Source organism: Choristoneura fumiferana, chromosome 6 (assembly GCF_025370935.1).
Source record: "Choristoneura fumiferana chromosome 6, NRCan_CFum_1, whole genome shotgun sequence".
Taxonomy (NCBI): domain Eukaryota; kingdom Metazoa; phylum Arthropoda; class Insecta; order Lepidoptera; family Tortricidae; genus Choristoneura; species Choristoneura fumiferana.
In genome coordinates, this window is record NC_133477.1 from 15,106,487 (window position 1) to 15,128,106 (window position 21,620).

Here is a 21,620-nt window from a genome sequence, read left to right on the forward strand (position 1 = left end):
GAGCAATTTAAAGTTTTTCCTTCGATGTAAAACAAAATTTATAACGTTAAAATACTATCTAATTATTTTCGGAGTGTTAAAACTTAACACAAACTTAAAAAAGCCGTGGTGGCCTAGTGGAAAAAAGCCGTGGTGGCCTAGTGGTTTGACCTATCGCCTCTCAAGCAGAGGGTCGTGGGTTCAAACCCCGGCTCGCACCTCTGAGTTTTTCGAAATTCATGTGCGGAATTACATTTGAAATTTACCACGAGCTTTGCGGTGAAGGAAAACATCGTGAGGAAACCTGCACAAATCTGCGAAGCAATTCAATGGTGTGTGTGAAGTTCCCAATCCGCACTGGGCCCGCGTGGGAACTATGGCCCAAGCCCTCTTGTTCTGAGAGGAGGCCTGTGCCCAGCAGTGGGACGTATATAGGCTGGGATGATGATGATGATGAAAACTTTATTTTTAATACAAGCTTTTGCTGACCGTGCCTGCATTCACCGTGTTATTGTCATTCACCGAAGATACTAAATTTCAAGTCAAAAAGACCACTGCAAGTGGATCCATATTAACTTGCAAGATTGAAGCAAACAAACAAATGTACGAGGTGAAGTTAAATAAAAGCTTCATAGTTTTACATTGTACTCGTGTGTTATTGTGTACATTGTTCCAGCTAAGCAAAAATAGCTATACACATTTTTATACTTTTTTTTTCTTGAATTAATTTGTTGTATTATAAATGTCAGGACAAGTTTAAGCATTGAAGGGCAATGTTTGAAAAAAATCTGAAAGTATATCCAAAATAAAAAAGCTGGTTACTCACGTCAAGGTCGTAAAAGTCAGTGTTTGAATGAGACGGGAGATGCTTCCATGGAAGATTTCAATGTCATATTCTTCGTTAGCACATCCAATATCCGAGCAAAGCCGGGCAGCTCGATTGTAATAACTTAGGGCGTTTTTATGTATGCAAACAAAATAATATAACCTAGTTTGTACCGCCTGACCCCGCCCCTGAGGCTTTATGTAACCCGTATTGGAAGTCCCCATCTATATTTACATGAGAAAGGTGCAATAAGAGCGCCAAATCCGCGTGTGGGCGCCACATATTAGAGCCTGGCAACACTAGCGTAGAATATGTAACAGTAGATTGTCACTACGAGTCGAGTATCTAACCACCTACCACCTACGTGTGTGTGTGTGTGTGTGTGTGTGTGTGTGTGTGTGTGTGTGTGTGTGTGTGTGTCTTAAAGTTCCATCTAGACTTACAATGGTTCGATAAACTTAAGATTTGGTACATGTGCACAGCACCAATGAAAAAGTTAATTATCAACAAGAGAAGTAAGTAGGTAGGTATGTTATTAAAAAATAAAATTATTACAAATCTTCATGACGTTTAAAAGCTATCAATATGTTAAAAATGTATTATTATTTAATCAATTAATATAGATCTAACTATTAATACTTAACATATTATTATTATCATTTTCTCCTTTTAAATACAACAGGAGTGGCACAAGGGGTGGCCAGTTTGTCCCACTTCAATTTGTACAGCAGCAACAAGACTTATCAGCCAATAATTGACAGATCAATTATAGACCAAATGACGTTTGTATAAAGTCTAAATTATCTACGACTTAGTTAAGCCTTTACGAAAGTTCCAGGTATCGGTGAATGGGCTGGTTGCGTCACATCGCTTACCCTATTTCTGCGGTCACGCAGCAATCGTTTGAGCAAGTACCGACGATCAAAGAGTTTTAAATAGTGACTATTTACAACTAGAATTACCCCAGTGTTAACTGAGCTTGGATTAAAAGCTTCAGACGTACCTACTTTAGGTTGTTTAAATAGTAGATTGTACAACAATAGCATAAAACGAGCCAGTCTACCCGAGACGCTCATATTGCCACCCGACCCGGTACGGCGAGGGTGGATAGACACGTCGAGGGGAAAATGGGTTTATTGCTCAAGTTTTACACTCTGCTTTTCACTTCGATTGCGAGGAGATGAAATAACAACAGTGGAAACAATTGTTCACTTACTAGGTAGTTACCTGTTATTTTTCATGTATTGCTAATATAATTAAAATATTTAGTTTTATTGATTTATTTGATTAATTTTTAGTTTTATACAAATTAAAAATTGTTAAAAAAATATACAAAAACTTTTTTGTTTGGGGCTGTTAACACCTGATTGCCTTGGTCTTAGACGAAGATTTTACTATATGCACAAGAGCATAAAGCATAAAAAGTCATTTTATGTCGCCAAGAACCAGCATAAACAAGAACTATACGATTATGAGAAGTGAACAGTTACTTTAGTTTATGCAGCGTGTCCACTGGAGCGGGGCAAGCCAGAGGAGCGAAGTGAGGGGTAATGAATAGCGGAATTGTGGACTGTGTCTGTCAAAAGGCGTGGAGCTGGATAGCGGAGCGGAGCAAAAAAGTAATGCGGAGCGGAGTTTTGAACTTTTTTCGCTGTTCGAGCTCATTTCTCCACTCTGCTTCCCCGCTTTTGTACTTTGCTCCGCTTCCCAGTTTTGTGTGATTTTTTAAGCTACTTATCAACGCCCTGTCTTCTGAAGATGAGCGGGGATTTTATGCAATTCTATTGGTGTATATCTAGCTCACCTCTCTGCTGCCTTGCTCCGCTCCAGTGGACAGGCGGCCTAAACTGGTTCTGATCAATCTGTTTGATACTGATCAATAAGAAGAGAGTAGATGATACAATACTTCTACTCGTGATTCTTGAAAATAAATAGTTTTTTAAACAATATTTTATTAATAAAACTACATTTTAGTTCTGAAATTAAGTCAATATTTTGCTAAAATTATCACGACCTTACCACAGCTTCTGCAATGTGGCCAAAAGGTAATTAAAGCAATGTATTATCATAATTAATTCCCAAATTTAATTTAATAGTCTGTTAGTGATATAAAACGCTACTTTTTTTTTCCTAGCCTATATACGTCCTGCTGCTGGGAACAGGCCTCCTCTCAGATTGAGAGGGCTTGGGCCAAGGTTCCCACGCGAGCTCAGTGCAGATTGGGAACTTTACATAAAAATTGAATTACTTCACAGGGTTGTGCAGGTTTCCTCACGATGTTTGTCTTCACCGTAAAGCTCATGGTAAATTTCAATTTAATTTCGCACACGAATTTCGAAAAACTCACGATGTGCAAGCTAAGCTGGGGTTTGAACCCTCGACCCTCTGCTTGAGAGGGCATGAACAAACCTCTAGGCCACCACGGCTTGCAAAATAATAATCACACTTGAATTCCATATTGAATCACGATTTTATCAGAAATTCCAAAAAGCCACAATTTGAGGTAAATTAAACAACAAATAAAATCCCATTTTATAGCATCATAAATGACACTTTTCATCAAAGCTTTGCGAACGTCTATTTATTATTTCATATTGCGAATAAACGATTTTTCTCTGACAAAAGCTATCGCCCATAAAAACGTCGTTAAACGTTATTTTTAACGTTGCGGGACAAGGACAATCAATCAGTGCCTTATGAAATGTTTTTCTATTATTCATGTACTTGCTAAATAATTATGGACCTTAAAGTCTGAGTCGAGAGAGTGTTTCTTTCAACAACTGCCTCTATTGTACTTATGGCATTGATACTTAAAGTTTTGGCTGTTGCTTCTTATATTTACAAGATTTTATTTGACGTGCAACGATCGTATGTAAGTTTAAGTGCCTGAGTTCTTATTAAAAAACTTGCCAATTTATTTATATTTTGTTTTTTGTTTATATTGATAAGCCGAGTTTAGACTTGCAAGAACACAGTGTGTACAGTGTGTCCTCCCGGTGCTAGTATATGGAGCCGAAACATGGACGCTTACGCAGAAGGTCATACACAAGCTGCAAAGGGCGATGGAGCGAGCGATGTTGGGCATATCTCTCCGTGACAGATTCCGAAATATGGAGATTTGGAGACGAACAAGGCTCACCGATATAGCCAAAGTAATCACCCAAAGGAAGTGGAAGTGGGCTGGACACATATGCCGCAGGAGTGATGGGAGATGGGGGAAGGCCGTGATGGAGTAGAGACCCAGAACCGGGCGGAGAAACGTTGGTAGACAGGAGATGAGGTGGACCGACGACCTGGTCAAAGTGGCGGGAAGGTGCTGGATGAGGATAGCACTGGACCGAGATGAGTGGCGAGCAATGCAGGATGCCTACACTCAGCATTGGGTGGCTATGGGCTGAAGAAGAAGAGTGACAATAAACATAACAAAGAAGAAAACAATAACTGTCTAAAGCACCGTTTAGATCTGTAAGAAAATTCGTGCAAGTTGCATTACATTGCGAGGCTGTAAAGCCAACGAGTATGTAGTGGTCAACCGAGCGCCGCAATGTAAATGCGTGATTTTTTTTGCAGGTCTAAACTGGGCCTAAGACTACTAAATTGACGACCGGATGGCCAAGTGGTTACAGAACCTGACTACGAAGCTTGAGGTCCCGGGTTCGATTCCCGACCGGGGCAGATATTTGTATGAATAATACGATTGTTTGTTCTCGGGTCTTGAATGTTTAATATATATTTAAGTATGTATTTGTCTATAGAGTATGTTTATCCGTTGCCTAGTATCCATAGTACAAGCTTTGCTTAGTTTGGGACTAGGTTAATTGGTGTCAAGTATCCCATGATATTTATTTATTTATTCATATTTACGTATCGACTCTTTCTATTCAAACAGATTACCTACTATAACAGACAAATAAAACGTTTATTCCATAAATATTGTTTGTTGAGTGCAAAAAACACGTTAATAACTTCATTTCTCCTTTATTTCATTAAAAATAAACAATGTTTTTGGAAACTTAGGGTAATTAAAAGCGACGGCCAAATAAAAAAACTATTAAAATCAAAATGTCACATTCAATACGAGCTTAAACATTCACTTGGTTTGTTGGTCTAAAATAAATATGTCGTGGATTGAAGTTCGTAGCGATTTCGTAGCCTACAGCTACGCCGTAGCAGTGCTACGAGTGCTACGAACCCGTTATTGCGACTGTATGTACTGTTTTTTTTGTATTCGACTGTATGGAAAACGAGCAAGTGGGTCTCCTGATGGTGAGAGGAGAGGTCACCACCGCCCAAAAACATCTGCAACACCAGGGGTACTGCAGATGCGTTGCCAACCTAGAGGCCTAAGATGGGATACCTCAAGTGCCAGTAATTTCACCGGTTGTCTTACTCTCCACGCCGAAATACAATAGTGCAAGCACTGCTGCTTCACGGCAGGATTAGCGAGCAAGATGGTGGTAGCAATCCGGGCGGACCTTACACAAGGTCCTACCACCTGCAAATTGTTGTGATGAAAATCATTTTTTGTTATCTGGCAATGTTTTGTGTGAAAATGTGGCCTAAATTTTATACGCAGATATTTTAATTGTAAACAAATACTATGGGCTCAAATGGCTATTGAAGCAGAGGCAGATCGAAAATGAGATGGCGGGGGCTTACTCTTGACATAGACGAGTGACGAAAAGAAAGGCTTTACCTCGGAGTATGATATTTAATAGATTTAAAAAAAGCTAAGTGATAAACGAAAAGATGATTGACAGAAAGTGTCTTTATTCGAAAAGAAGAAGAAGAAGGGTTTATGTTTGTATGTAATGTAACCACTTAATTGTACAAAAGTAAAGAAAGAAGTGTGTTTAATATGTGTTGGGTAAATTTATCTTAGTTTCATTTTTGTTTAAAAAAATTACAATATTATAACTTACACATTACCTAATAATCTAAAGATAAATCCAAACTAAAGAAAAAAATGACAAATTAAATAAAATAACAAATCAAACCACAAAATTCCAAAAAAAAAAATATTTAAATACGTAATAAAAAAACACAAATAATCAAAAGAAAAAACAAAAATACTAAATATACGTCAAAATAAAAAATAACTTAAACCTATAACACAAAGTATAATTATACAAACTAAGACCTAAACTACAAGCTTATTCCATTTTTTGTTACATACAAACTTATTATTGTATTTTTATTGTACGTACTAAATTATTGCTTTCTGACTTGCATGTAAAAATAGATGACTAAATACTTTTGATTTTTATTTTCAAATAAATAGATTCTATTACAATCATACTTACCCGGCTTTTATTTCATTTATCTCAACCACATAAAAGGACACGCACACAATAAAATTAGCTTATTAGGTCTAACATCGAATCTAACAACAATATTCTCGAAACAACACATAATAATATCATAACCCGATGACGAAGTTGCTACTACTTTTGACCAACGCCGCAGCAAACGGTGTTCTTATACATTGCGTGTGTTACTAGTAAACCTTTTTGTGGTTGGAGTCTTAAGGTTGCAATGGAGTGAAAAATAGCTCACCGCGTCGCCGCATACTCGTGGCCGCTCCTTCAACTGTATCCGCCTAGGAATTTGTTTTACGGTCGCTTTTCAGGTTCAAAGAACGGTTAGATCAGACGATAAAGCACGCTAAAGTAGCGTGTACGTTGCGGGTTGGGAACTTGAGGTTTGCTTCAGATCATGCTGTTTATATAAAAAATAGGGCAATTTTATATTTCACCTAAATTATAATAATGTTAAACCGTTTTAAATTTTTCAAAAAAACAGTCTACATTTTTGGGAAGAACTTGTGCTGTGTTTAAATCTATACTTATAATGTGTATCATAGTTTTATCACTGTGCCAAAATAATAATTATTTTTTTACAGGTATTCTCTTTGATCTCAGTTAGAAAAAGTTTTTTATTTGTATTTTTTTAATTTTTCGTAAATATTGTAAAATAATTTGGATTTTAAATTGAAGTATTTACGTGAAACAAATTCTCATTTATAGTAAAAAAATATACCTGAAAGCACGTGCAAAAGGTACAAAACGAAATAACGAACGCGCGGCGAACGTGCTAAAGAGAATTAAATATAAGAACAGGAATTTGTCTTCCTAACGACCAATTTACATGCAAGGCAAAGGGTCGGATGTTCTTGAGACGGCACCGTTTGTGCGTATGTATATTTGTATTAGACCTGTATTGCGGTGGAAATATGTATACTAACGAGCAAAAACTCGGGCCATTTTTATAAAATTTTGTGCGAAAAATGACCAGTCATTTTTGCTCTTTTGTGTAGTCACATACTACTGTTTCAAATTGAAGTTTTTAACCCCCAACGCAAAAAGAGGGATGTTATAAGTTTGACCGCTATGACTGTCTGTCTGTTTGTGTGTCTGTCTATGCGTAGTTCTTAAACGGGTGGACCGATTTGAATGCGTTTTTTTCATTTAAAAGCAGGTTTTCTAGCAATGGTTCTTAGACATGTTACATCAAAATCGGTTTAGTCGTTTTTGAGATATTAAACTTTGAAGTCACAAAGTCGGGGTTTTTCCAACTTTTTGTTGGTTAGGTTATTTATCATAGAAGTGATGTTTACAACTTACGACATAAAAATACACAGAACAAACAAAAAAATTGATTAAATGAATGATCAAATTGAATTAAATTGTATACCTACTTATACACGCCTGTCTGTAATAACTTTTATTTCATTCCATTTCATAATAATATATTTTTTTGCCATGCCTTATAAAAATTTGCTTATTATAACTGCCAGTAGCAATTTTACATTTTAAAGACCAAGAGTAAACCAATTTTTTTTTAACAAATACTAAAGGCATAGGTTTAACCTTCAAACCGGGCGTTGTTTAGGCAGTTGTCTCACCGCCAGCGAGGAAACGATTGGCTATCGACTATTTTCTCGCTCAAGAAACGAACAAAAGATATAAGATTCTGTGTGTGTAAAAGAGACACATATATTAATAGTTGATCGCTGGCTGTTCACACTGTCGGCGAGAACTCGCTCTTACATCTTTTGTCGCAGCGACAAGAGCTATAAAATTCGCTGAGCTATAGATACTCGCTCAGCGATGTTAGCTTGGCGGCCGCCCCGCACGAGCGAGTCGAGTGGAGCGAGTAATCGCCCGTCGCACTCGAACACTCGCTTACAGCCAGCCAGCCAGCGACAAAACTACACTCGCTTCTCGCTGCTCACCCACTCGTTTCTAGTTACTCGCTCTACTCGCTTCTCGCTCATCGTCGGCGGTGGGACAAGTGCCTGAGACAGCATTAATTTAGATCGACTAACAGTCCCAGGCGGAAACTTTTATCGTTTATTCCATTAAAGTTGTCTAGCTAACGTTGAGCTAAGTTTCACGGTACTAATTTGCATAATATATCGAGTTGAGTTGGCATTGTGTTTGGATTATATATCAGAGGAGATTTAGCTATTATAATGGTGTTATCCTCTTGTAATTACCTATAGTTATTAACACGTTTTGTAGTAATTTTAGCAATAAACTTTGTCGCATTGAATTCCTGGTTCTAATAAGTAACGGTGAGTGATAATCACGAAAGTTTCAAACTCTTGTACCTACTATCTTATGTTATGATTATGAATTAGTATAAAAACCGAGATAGTTTGGGCTCGTTCACAAAGGGTTCCATACAAATATAAAAGCCTTTTTTAAAAAAGCTTGTAGGTACTTCTTATTTTCTTGTTATGCAACCCTAAATAAGACCACGATAGAATTTTTAAAAATCTCGGAATTTAATTTGAGTGCCAGAATCTTTCTCGCTTTTTTGAGAATTCGGCGGTTTTTGAGAATCCCAATCCCAGTTTTTTTATTATGAGTGAGAGGCGAGCATGATGCGGGTCATCTGATGAGAAATGACCATGAGTACTTTCCAACAACTCAAGGAGAGTCATCGATTTTTAGCCGGCCTTTAAAGAAAATTATTAGCCAGACAATTTTATTGCTTTAATACGCGCATAAGTTTGGACCACTGCGAATCAAGGCGTCTGTTTTTTTTGTACTTATCTCTCTTGTTTTTCCGCGAAAACAATAAAAAAACAATTGTACCTAAGTGTAGTTAGTATAAAGCGGTATGTAGGTATCAATCGAGGGTAATATAGACCTACTATTAAACTTGTGTGGTTTACAGCACTCTTAAATGCACACTCGAACTTTTATTTACTTACTCCCCTTGTTGAATAAACTACTATCACACCGTATCCACACAATGGGGTCAATGACACCATAAAACAATTTACAACTAAAATAATAGTTTACAATAAATTGCGAAATAATATTTAGACAAATAAACAGCGAGTTGATTGAGTCAAACTACATACCTAGTTTTTTTTATTATTCGACTGGATGGCAAACGAGAAAGTGGGTCTCTTGATGGTAAGAGATCACCACCGCCCATAAACATCTGCAACACCAGGGGTATTGCAGATGCGTTGCCAACCTAGAGCTTAAGATGGGACTCAATGACAGTAATTGTGCTTACTCGACACAATAGTGCATTACAATGCTGCTTAGGCAGGTTACGCGATTAGATGAGGATCCGGGCGGACCTTGCACAAGGTCCTGCCACCTGCATATATTATTATATACCTAGTTATTGCCAAACAGAATGTAATGTATATGGGAGAGTCATATTTTGACAGTTCATAACGTCAGTTTATAGGTGGTGTCATCATCTTCATCTCTATTATGATGCCATTGTGTACTAGTTCCATTACAATTTGACTGTGAATGGTACATGTGACAGGTGTACGCGATTAGATGAGGAGACGGCGGAGCCGGGGCGGCACGCTGTGAGGCGAGACCGACGACGATGACCGCTGGCTGAGCGGGTTCCGGCGGCGGTGTATGTACGCGGCGGCGGGCGGCGCGTCGCTCGCGGGCCGTAAGGTAAATGCACAAGTACTATAATTATAAGCTTATTAGTCTAGAACAGTACTTTTCAAACTTTTCAGAAATAAGTCGCGCGGCGCGGTCATTTGGATCCGTCAGTGCTTCATTACCCGACTGCCCGAAAGAGGGTTATGTTTTTCGAGCGTATGCATGTATGTATGTGGGTATGTAAGTATGCCCATATCTTTGATCCTCGCTGCAGCCCAAACGGCTGGACGGATTTTAATATATGAGGTATCATTAGATTTGTCATAACTGTCGAAGTGACATAATAATAATAATAATGATAATATTTCAATATGGCGTCCGCGAAAAAACAAATGGCGAGAGAATTAAAGAAAAATGTATTGTAACAATATGGGTATCAAATGTAAGCTAATAATTAATCCATTCTAAAGATATATAGTTTTAATCTACCATTTTCACAGAAATATAAAAAAGTGTGAAATAAAACGATGAGTAAAAAAAATCAAAAAACCCGACTGCCTTAAAAATACTACATAGAAGAAAACAAGTCTGGTGGTCTAGAACTCTATTAAGTAGCTACCTTAAAGTTCAAACGTCGGGATCCATTCATATCGTCATCAGCAAAACTTCTTAGTAGGTACTTAATTGGTCCCGACTTTTGAACTTTAAGTTTTACGTAATAGAGTTCTAGACCACTAGACTTGTTTTCTTTTCTTTAGTATTTTTTTAAGGCAGTCGTGTATTTTTTTTCAAATTACTCATTTCGCAACTGTTTCATGGATCAACTATTTTTCTCCGAAACAATTGAGAAATGAATCATTTGTAAAAACATTTTCGGCGTAAAATTAGAGAAACCAGAGAAGCCCTCACTCTTGGATCCATATCGTTTCTTCAACTTCACCGTCTTACTATTTTGTCCACAGGCTCGCCAGCACGGCCGCCAGCCCGCCCCGCCGAGCCCCGGGCACTCCCCCCCGCACCCCGCGCCGACCGGCGTCCGCGCATACTCCTGCCAGCACTGGGAGTCCCGGCTGATAGTCCCGCCCCGCCCCTTCTCCGCCGCGCCCTCAGAACACTCCTGCGATGCCGTCGAGGTATACATGTATGCCGCTGCTGTGTTTTAGTGTTAAGCATGATTGTAGGTATCGTTACTGCCAGTGTATTTTTTTAAATCTAGATTCGCTCATGTATTTCATAATGCCACCACAACCAGAGTTTGAAATCGGTATCGAAATAACGGGACTAAAGCGGTGTGTACCGGTATTTTACCATTATGGAATCAGCAGCCATATTGTTTAGTACAAGTACTCCTTGAGTGCTCACAATACAAATTACGTAATTTTACCAAAAACGTAGTTTACGGTAATTTCTGTAAATTATCGTAAATTTTTTGCCAAGTTGCGATATATAAACAATACGGACCCAGCGCTTTAAAGTGGTACAGTCGGGTTCGTAAATTTCTGAGCAAAAATCTGGTCAAAAATATCTGAACACATCTACGACGTTAAAAATAGAGTCGTGTTCACATAAGTATTATTAATAAAAATTTTGCTCAGAAGTTTAACAACTCGACTATATCAATAATACCGGTATTAATACGGTATACATATATATACCGGCACTTTTGCTACCGATTTCAGTCGGAAAGTAACTAACGTTGTGGTCTAAGATAGAGCGCTAATAATATTAAAAACTGTCAAATCGTTTTTGTCTTGGCGATAACGATATCTTTATTTTATAAGGTACGAAGTTAATTTTCGATTTCTACATAATTTTCACATAACCTCTTTACTTACGCGAACAATTAAATCATGGTAAAACAGTGTTGAAAGGGTATTGAATAATAAACAAGATAAATCGAAAATTAACGAGGTTTAGATGTTTATACGATCGATGTTTTGTGTATTTAAGGTCGTTTGAGAATGTCAAAGATTGCCTGTACGTGTTAGTTGTTATACAGAGAAATAATAGGATATTTGACACGATTATTAAAAAAAAAACTATTCGAAATTTGAAAAAACTATTCGATTTTTTGAGCTTTTAAATAAACAAATAGTTGGTTAATAAGGCTAGATTTCAAAAAAATATGGAAACTTATTTGATTGGCGGTGTCGAATATTCTACTGAACTCTTTTATTGTATCCTGCCAGGATGGTCGTGTACACGCAATTGTACCTATAGTGAAAATTGTAGGTAGGTAAAGTAAGTAAATAAAGTTGTTATTGTTTGTAATAATTGTAAGCATGTGTAGGTGTTTTATGTGAGACAATGCAACTGTAGATCGGTGGTGTAGGTGCGTGACCCGGTATCCACAATCCCCCGCCAATTCTACTTTTTCAACTTTAGTGAATTTCTAGCTTCTCCAACATTATGATAAAAGTGTCCATAATAAAAGTGTACATGAATAAAGTGTCAAAAGTGGGCCGGCCATGAAACAGCGACACCTAGCGGCGAGTTGCGTTCGATGGAAGGTGTCAAAGAACCAGAGACTGCGACTCGACGTACGGAACGAAACATGAGTGACAGTGAATAAAAAAAAACAAACGAAGATACTGTTCAATATTTAAACGCCAAAGCGCTTGCTTCCATTAATTTCTCACTTAAAACATATCGATAATTTAAGAATCGACCACTATCGTAACTAAATCGTTCAATTAGCTATAAAATTAATATACCTAGTTTCGCCTTTCTCGTGCCTCTCTTTATCCAATTCTAAAGCATTCTAAAAGTGAGATAAACCGGGATATATTATTCTGTGATGGGATTATAAGAGTGATAACGGCGTGGTGTAAATAATTAGATCTTTTCAAATAAAAAAAGTAATAATTAGATAATAGTTTGCGCTAGCTGTAGTTAGTGAATCTGCTCGAGTTTAGTTAAATTTATAAATCGCGTTTAACTAGCTTAGTTAACTAAATAAAGTGAAGAATCCGTGAGTGCGTAACGACTGAGCGACTTCGCGCCTATTGGCTGTGTTTTTTCGTGTGTGTGCAAGTGAGGCCACAAAACTGGCAAGTATGCAGGCAGCTCTTATGCTAAGGAGCAAATCGCGGGAGAGAAGAAAACAGCGACTCAAAAGAGGGCTCAAGCATGACCTCCCAAGTAACATCGCGACGAAGTCCATTGCTCCATTCCCGAGATATCCTCCAGCTTCATGGGTATGTACTTTTATTGAAAATTTTTTGAAGTGAGCGCTATTTTTTGTTAAGAATCCAGTTCAGTTCAGTTTTTTATTGTACCTATTTAACATACAGAATATCACGTGTGTGACAGAGATGGTAGGTTTCGGATTCCATGCAAAAGATGGCTATTATTTAAATGGGTATCGCTAGCCTTCTTAGTCAATTGTTCTTCTTCTTAGTCAAATCTCGGGAAACTGAATAAAAAAAAATTTTGCTGATAACATAGCAAAAACAGTTCAATAGTGAGCTAACCTCTCTAGTCAAAATGCGTATACTTGTAACCAAAGTCACTACTTGACGCGAGCGATATTAGATCCTATTTTACGCGCAAATCCTGCGCGTAAGAGCGCACTTTCATAGAACCGGAGATGTGCAGAATATTATAAGAATTGACCAACCGCATCTGATGAAATCCATGAAAGAAATTAATTTTCCAACAAAACAATTAATTGAAAAAGAAAAACGATTTTTAAATCGGGTTATATATATATAAATAACGGTTATCTGAGGTCACCATTATAAAAAATACAGCTTAAATAATAGAAACCTCCTCTTTTTTGAAGACGAGCAAAAAAGGCAGAATAAAACCTAGATTTCGACTTGGTTAAGTTCGATTTGGTTAAATTCAGCACGCCTCCGTATCGCTCTATGAAAGCGCAACCTCAGACTCCCGCGTAAGGCCGCGAACTTGATACCAGCAAGCAGCAACGCAGCAAACGTTGTCTATGTTCATTACTTGTGCTGCCTGGTGAGCACTATGCAGTGAGCCTCTCTGTCGCGCAATGAATAAAGATCAAACGGCCACTCGCCCGTCTCGCTGACCGCTGGTATCAAGTCAGCAGCCTCAGAGTAGAACAGTATGACTCGCTTGCGTCGAGAGCTTGGTTTTCACTATTGTTTTTTCGCTTGTGCATCTCTCTCTAACTTTGTCAATTAGAAAAGGTTGCTGGAAAAACGGCTCGGCCAGTCATTTCGTTGTATGTAAATGTTTTGTTTTGAATTTGCATGCTATGTGGTTTCAGTGGATAGATAGTGCAGGAGAAAGCTTTTTGATATATTGATGTAATTAGTAAAAGAGAACAATGGTGGCATATCTTTCTTGTACACAGCATTTTATGTAAAACAATACAAAAACGTCTCTTACCACAGCATTAATAATAACACGAGAGTACAAAATAAGTCACGTGAGCTAAAAATTCAAGGCGCCTATACTTTTCACAACTCAGTTTGTAACAAAGCGGTGCTCAATATTGCTCAAAAAATAATAAAATACTTTATTAAATAAAATGATTAAAGAAATAAAGTTTTATTTAAAAAAAACTTTTTGGGGTCTATACTTACATTATCATCTAAATTTCATATTATCTTACCCTTCAAGCCAATCTAGTTACCTAATAGAAATGGGTGAAGTTTGATTTGCAACATTCAAAAACAACTACGACAAATTCCAAGTTAAATATGTATTGTAATAATATGACTCTATTAAATTCGATGAGCAAATAAAAATCCACCTTTGCATTAAATTAACTTGTTTGACGTTTAATAATGATAAACATCTTCACATACTTTTAAGCTATTCTATAGAACCTTTGTAGAGCTGAACAATTTTTGATACTTTTATAGTACGCTACGTCCAATTCGGTAACGTAGGCTTCCACCATTCACAATTTCCAATATTGCATTTTGTACAGAGCTGAAATTCAGACTGCGTCCGATTTCGTCTCATGGGGATTGAGTCATTTCGTTATATATTTATTTGGTATTGGATTTGTATTAAATAAATTATTCTCACGGCCCTACCAAGTTTTGTTCGATTAGATCAGTGGTCAATTGAAGGTAACCTTTTTTATTAGGGTAAAAGTTTTCGAGACCATTTGATGTTCATAAAATCAGTTCTATATTTAGGGCATTGTTCTCTAAAGAGCAATGCCCTAAATATTTCATGAAGCTACAAGTTATAATTTACGAGCGGTGGTCTTTGTTTAACAGTATACATTGAAAAGAGACTACCGCTTATTAGACACATTAAAACAACTATTTACTTATGTCTATGCGACAGATAAAATGTCTTCTTATAGGTACCTACGATATTGTTCCCTCTCTTTTGACATATTTTTCGCGATAATTTCATATGACCCCCCCGCACAACACAAACAAACCACAGTATTATAAGTTTGACTGCTATGTGTGTCTATATGTCTCTGTGTTTGTCTGTCTGTGGCACCGTAGCACTTAAACGTGTGGACCGATTTGAATGCGGTTTTTTGTTGGAAAGCAGGTTTTCTAGCGATGGTTCTTAGACATGTTTCATCAAAATCGGTTCAGTCGTTTTTGCGATATTGAACTTTGAAGTGACAAAGTCGGGGGTTTTCCAACTTTCTGTGGGTTGGTAGTAGGTTATGAGTGTACATGTTATTCTCTCCCGTAACTCAAGATGCATCAGTGATGCACTTTTCTTATAACATCCATATTATTTTTATTCTTTTTTTTTTTTTTCTTTATTTTTTATTGAGTTTTTAAGTATTTTATTTGTAATTATTTTAATTTCAAAAAATGACTTTCTGCCAAGTTTTTTGCGGCGCATCTTCTTGGCAATGATGGTATTTCCAAAGCGCTGGATAGTTTAAAAAATGTCGTGTAAAAGTGCCCATTGCGGCCTATTTACTGAATAAATGATTTGAAAGAAATTAGAAAAATGTTTCCAATGTATAGGTACTACTATTGAAGCATGCTTAGGACTAGCCATGAAGGAATAGCCTTAAAACTGTCACAAGTCTAAAATTTAAGAGGATTTGTACGCTAAGATATCATAATTTTAATGAGTAACTTGAGACGTTGTTATCTTGGATACAAGCTACACTAAAGAGTTGATTGACTCATAAGCATACTTAATTAAAGTGCATTAACTGTTTCGACGGGTGTTAACATTTGGTATAAATTTATTATACAATTGATATGATTTGATTTATTGAAGAAGATAGCTTATTGTGGTAAAAATTCGATTTTTGGGGCAGTTTATTCATACTTTCTTTCTAAAATATGTCACCAAAAAAGTAACTTTCCCGTCACAGCTGAAGTAACACTTTGTAGCCCGCCTGTTTTTCATTCATTTGCATTGCAGCTCTGTTTGTCTACATATAAGGCCATACGAGTATATTATGCAAACTTGGACTATAACACATAGTAAGAAGTAGTGTTTTAGGATAGCCATTTCGGGGCACACGTGGTATCACGAACAATGGGAACAATGGAGGATGGAAGCATGTTAGTGCATTTTTTGAAGATAAAAATATGCATTCTACTTTTTTTTCGCACTAATACGTGCAATTTTATTTTTATTTTTATATATGATATGATTTGTAAAAAATTTACATGTTTCCAGTACTCATTAATTAGTTCAAGTAATTTATAGTCCAACCTAGGAGTTTTAAAAATGGTGGGGTTTTTAGAGATTTTAATGTGCCTTTTCTGAATTTCAATTTCGCAATTTCGTATCAAAACATTCAAAACGCACGGTAGAAAAAAACTGCCTTAAATCAATCGAAATATTGTGTTAACAGCTGAAATAAAAACTATCCTTAAACATTTTAGGTACCTAAAATAATGCCTTAAATAGACCGAAATATGTGTTACGGCTTATTCCAATACTATGCTACGTTTCTATCCGTCTCTGGCCGGTAACAGATGTGTAAACCTCAGTAATAACGTGATTTCGCTACTTTTACGATGCCATATAACCGCCCGGATATGCATGTAAAATAATAATAAAACAGGTATAAAAGATGTCAGAACACAAGCTTAAACATTATAGGTCAACATAAATATTAAGTAGAACCGAAATTTAACGAAATATGCCAACACTACGAGTATGTCTTAAAAACAAACCAGAATATTTTAACAGAAGGTTGAATTATTTTAACTGAACAACCCTATATATTTTTTCAGTGTTTTTTAATTGTGGTTGACAAATCTTTCTTTAAGTAAATTTTTGATGGTCAAAGTGTACGGCGTCAAAATGAATTGAATTCACTTGAATATAAAAATTATATCGTATTAATTTCAAACGCGTTCTTGAAAAAACGAGGCTTGACGGATGAGCAAGAGCCCAATAATAATGTCCAATTACTTACGTTTTTATACGTTCAGCTGTTTTTGAGCTAGCGCTAGACTACTTAGAGAGCGCAGCACTCCCTTTATCCTCACACAACCGAAGGAATTCTAAAAAAAAACTGATAATAGTATTTTAGCTCTTACTTATTTGAATTATGCAAACAAACAACATTTTCTAACATTGATCCTTAAATATCTACTTTACACGTGATCATGACGAGATCATGTAATATTTTTGAAATAAGTTTTAAAATACCTAAAAAAGACATTCCGAGGTGCAACGCGTGTAAAGCTGGTCTTAAAACCTACAACTCACACGACGGAAAAACCAGAAACTAAATAAATAACACTAATAATTTCATAATTTGATTAATTACTACGAAACTCTAAGTAACTGCTAACCCAGGGTTATGTAGTGTCAAAATGTATGAATCTGTCATCCCTTACCCCCTGTGCAAGCGGCCCTGAGGTGGTTACGGTTGACCCTATAATTACCTACATCTCCGAAATCGCCTTGCGTTGGTTAATTTTTATAATCCTTTGCACGCTGTATAGTCAGCATCAAAAGTTTTACAGCTATTTTAAAATAAAAATATTATTATATGTATTACTTGATTTTTTCCTAACGGCTACGGAACCTTATCCTAGGCGTTTCCAGTACGTTCTTGGCTGGTTTTTTATCAATACTGTGTAATAAACAGGATTGCAATTAGAGCTTCCAAGCAATAGTTGGTCTCACAACCCCTAGTCAGTTATCTGTTCTAACTTGCATATTCTTCGCGCTATGTCGATGACTTTATCTTCGTTTAGTTTGACAAAGCATATTCTAACCATCGACAGAGTAAAAAAGTGATCCGCTACTTTTGATGCTGACTGTACGTATGCACACACGTCATCGCATTCATGTAGATGTAGTAGATAGTAGTATTAGTGCGTACTTAGTACGGAGTGTCCATCCATCGGTATTGTGGCTACCTATGTATGAGTATAGCTTTGTTCTAGATCTAGACGCCCGCCATGCATACTGCATCTCGCATAATGGGGGAGACTAATTAATTAGATCGCTTCTGACATGAGGTGGTAATCATTATGTCGTGTAGGTGCAGGGAATCGACTCCTCGATGTTGCTATACGTTAGGTACACGAATGTAATTAATTTTGGAGGCTAAAGAAACTAACGCGGTTTATTTCTGGATATTTCTATGTAGGTAATTTAGCGAAATCCAGGAACTTAAATTAAAACCATACCGAATGTCTGACTGATGATATGATTACTGAATAGACATTAAGTAATCTGTTTTTTTTACAAACTAACCGTTGAAGTTGAATCGAGTGGTTTTCAAACTGTGGGTCGCGACCCCCGGGGGGTCGCGGATGCCCTTTAAGGGGGTCGCGGTATCTTACTCTCACCGTTATTGTGTATGATTCAATGTTTGTATTATCAACCTAGGATAATACAAATAATTGTAAGTGGAGGTAGACAGGGGGTTGCGAAATATTTTTCAAACTAAGGGGGTCGCGTCTAACGTTTCTAAAATAATTAATCCACCAAGTATCTTTGAGGAAAAAAAGAGTGCTCAAACTCGATAAATAGTCAAGTTAAAACTTATCTCTTTCTTTAGGACGTTAAAAATAATCAGACAATACACATTGACATTGATCAACTTAGCAACTCTAAACAGATCAATTTTCTCGATCGAAATTGACTAAACACTGTCAAAGGCTAAACGTAAAAGCCTGTCGACGTCAAAAGATATTATTCTAACCTCATTCTTATCAATATCGCAGACGTGTTGAAAGATCACTCGATTTGCATGGCAGCTCGTTTATATACAGCAAGCGGTTGTCGTCACCCATTCAGCTATCATGCGGAAGCTATTACCCCCCACCCCCCTTAAACGCACCATCGTTGCTCCTTCAACAAAACAAACTTATATCTATGTGCAATCAACAACAATTTCAAATACAATGCCCCGTAAGACGGCAACATAAGGTTTCAATTGGTTTAGTCGGATTTTTTGAGGGTGATTGAAGGTGTGAGAATGATACGACAAGTTTCACTTCTGCCGAGGTTTTGATAACTTTTCGCGGAAAAAAACGTCACTGGTTGAACGTTTTGGCGATTGCTAACTTGGAAATTAAGGTTTTTTTTACGACTTGAATGATGACCAATCACACAATTTCACAGTTTACGTATAAATGAACAATTATATATTCCACGGTTTATGGATCAACAATTCATGTTTATTGAAACAAACTATAAGTGAAATGAATGACAGACAGCTTGCTTTTTTTGTACACACAGGGGATCGATTTTTGATATTGACTCGAAAATAGTTAACTAGTGGTAGTAAGACAAGTTTTATTGTCACTACGACACCAAATGATAAAAAAAAACTCAAAGAAAATTCAAAATATACTAGACTATATATTCGTCCACATTGACGCTACGTCATTCAAGTCAATTGACAAGTCGCTGCTACGTCACCATCTAGTCATGCATCGTATCGATCCCGCTCATCGATATCTGCATAGCGCAGACCTTGACACAGCGCGCTCGACACTATCGTGTAAAATTAAGGATTATGATAATTATTATAGAGCTCCGTCACGTTTTTGTGGTTATCTACCTTGCTACACATTATATTTTACATTGCGAGACGTGGTGCTCACTATAGGCCTTATAAATAGGCTCAGAATTGCTCAGCGACCTATGGAAAGAGCTGTCCAGTGTTTCATTGCGGGATCGAATCAGAAATGAGGAGATACGTAGAAGAACGAGGATCACCGACAAAGCCAAGTTAATTAGCTCGTTGAAGTGGCAATAAGCAGGCATTATAGCAAGGAGAACAGATGGCCATTGGAGCTGGAGTGTTCTCGAATGGAGACCGCAGATCGGCAAGTGCAAGACGTCCACCAATGAGATGGACGGGTGACTCGGCTAAAACCGCGGGTTCACGGTAGATGCAGTCCACTTCCCCCGATGCAACTGGAGGTGTATGAGGGAGGCCTATGTCCGATAATGCACGTCTTATTGACGACCGGATGACCAAGTAGTTAAAGAACCTGACTGGTAGGTCTAACTTCGACAAAGAGGTCGCCCGAAGAATCCAACTCGGATGGGCAGCGTTCGGGAAACTTCGTGATGTCTTCTCGTCGAATATTCCGCAGTGCCTGAAGACTAGAGTCTTCGACCAGTGTGTGTTGCCAGTGATGACTTATGGCGCTGAGACGTGGTCCTTGACTGTTGGCCTCTTAGAGAGGCTCAGAGTCACGCAACGAGCTATGGAGAGAGCTATGCTTGGAGTTTCTTTGCGCGATAGAATCCGGAATACGGAAATTCGTCGAAGAACTAAAGTGACTGACATAGCTGGCAAAATATGCAAATTGAAGTGGCAATGGGCAGGCCACATCGCTCGAAGAACAGATAACCGTTGGGGGAGAAAAGTCCTCGAGTGGCGACCACGAACCGGTAGACGAAGCGTTGGCAGGCCTCACACCAGGTGGACTGACGACATCGTGAGAGTGGCGGGAAACCGGTGGATGCAAGTGGCGAGCTGTCGTTCATTGTGGCGTTCTAAGGGGGAGGCCTTTGTCCAGCAGTGGACGTCTTCCGGCTGATGATGATCCCGTTATTCCCACGTTATCAGGTTAAATTTATTTATTATTTCTTATGAGAATAAATGATCTTTAAACCGAAATGCATGTAAGTACATAAAAATATTCGTTTTTAACACAACAAAATAAAACAAATTGATACCATGTTGAATGCAAAATAAATTATTTCATTTATTTCATTTCTACGTAAATGAAGGGAGTGAAACTAATTTTAAGAATTCTTTTGGGAAAAAACTGAGTAATGCCACGTCTAAAGTTAGTCATAAAATATAGACAAGCTATCGTTTCCACTCTGGAGATTATTTTTATGAAGGGTTAAGATCTTGTAGCGATGGGTAAATATAAAAGCAATGCCCCGCCAAGTGGAAAACGATGGGCTGTATAGAGATTATCTGTCCTATCGTAAAAAATAAACGGGCCAGTGGTGAATGAGGCCCAGCGTACGCGAGTCGAATGACAAAACTGCTGAGTGAAATCTGGAAATTTATTTGTTTACGGGCTAAAAAATTTCTTTAACCGCTATAGATTATTAAACGGATAGATTACTAAATCTAACGGCTAAGTGTGAATAAAACTCACGCACTGACCGTAAAAATTCAAAAACTGGCAAAAACTGTAATTTTACTAAACATAGTATTTCAACCAAAAATTTTTTTTGCGGTTTAGTTATTGTTCCGACTTTTTCCCTATGTGCGGTAAGGAATTCAGTATTTCCGGCCTATACACGTCCACTGCTGGGCATAGGTTTTCTCTCAAAACGAAAGATTTTCACACGTGTAAGGTCCAGTGCGAATTGAGTATTTCACACAAACATCATTGAATAGCTTCGCAGATGTACATTCCAAAATACAAAAAGGTCCCGGGTTCGAATTGACGATCCTTTGCGTCAGAGATTATAATAGGTCAAATTAAACCACCCTAAAATTACTCTTGATTCATTTCTTATTTGATTTAATTTAATTTGTTATTCTGATGTTTATCCATTTTTGTGTA

The 21,620-nt window shown here is 37.4% G+C and overlaps 1 protein-coding gene across 1 annotated transcript in view; it reads left to right on the forward strand.

The window, feature by feature from the left end:
• The window catches only part of LOC141429175 (uncharacterized), a 129,811-nt gene that overhangs the window by 65,186 nt on the left and 43,005 nt on the right, over positions 1 to 21,620 (forward strand). The window contains exons 2-3 of the mRNA XM_074089422.1: positions 9,605 to 9,747; positions 10,641 to 10,811. Of these exons, the coding sequence (XP_073945523.1) occupies positions 9,706 to 9,747; positions 10,641 to 10,811 (213 nt within the window). The 5' untranslated portion in view covers positions 9,605 to 9,705. The remainder of the gene's footprint in view (positions 1 to 9,604; positions 9,748 to 10,640; positions 10,812 to 21,620) is intronic.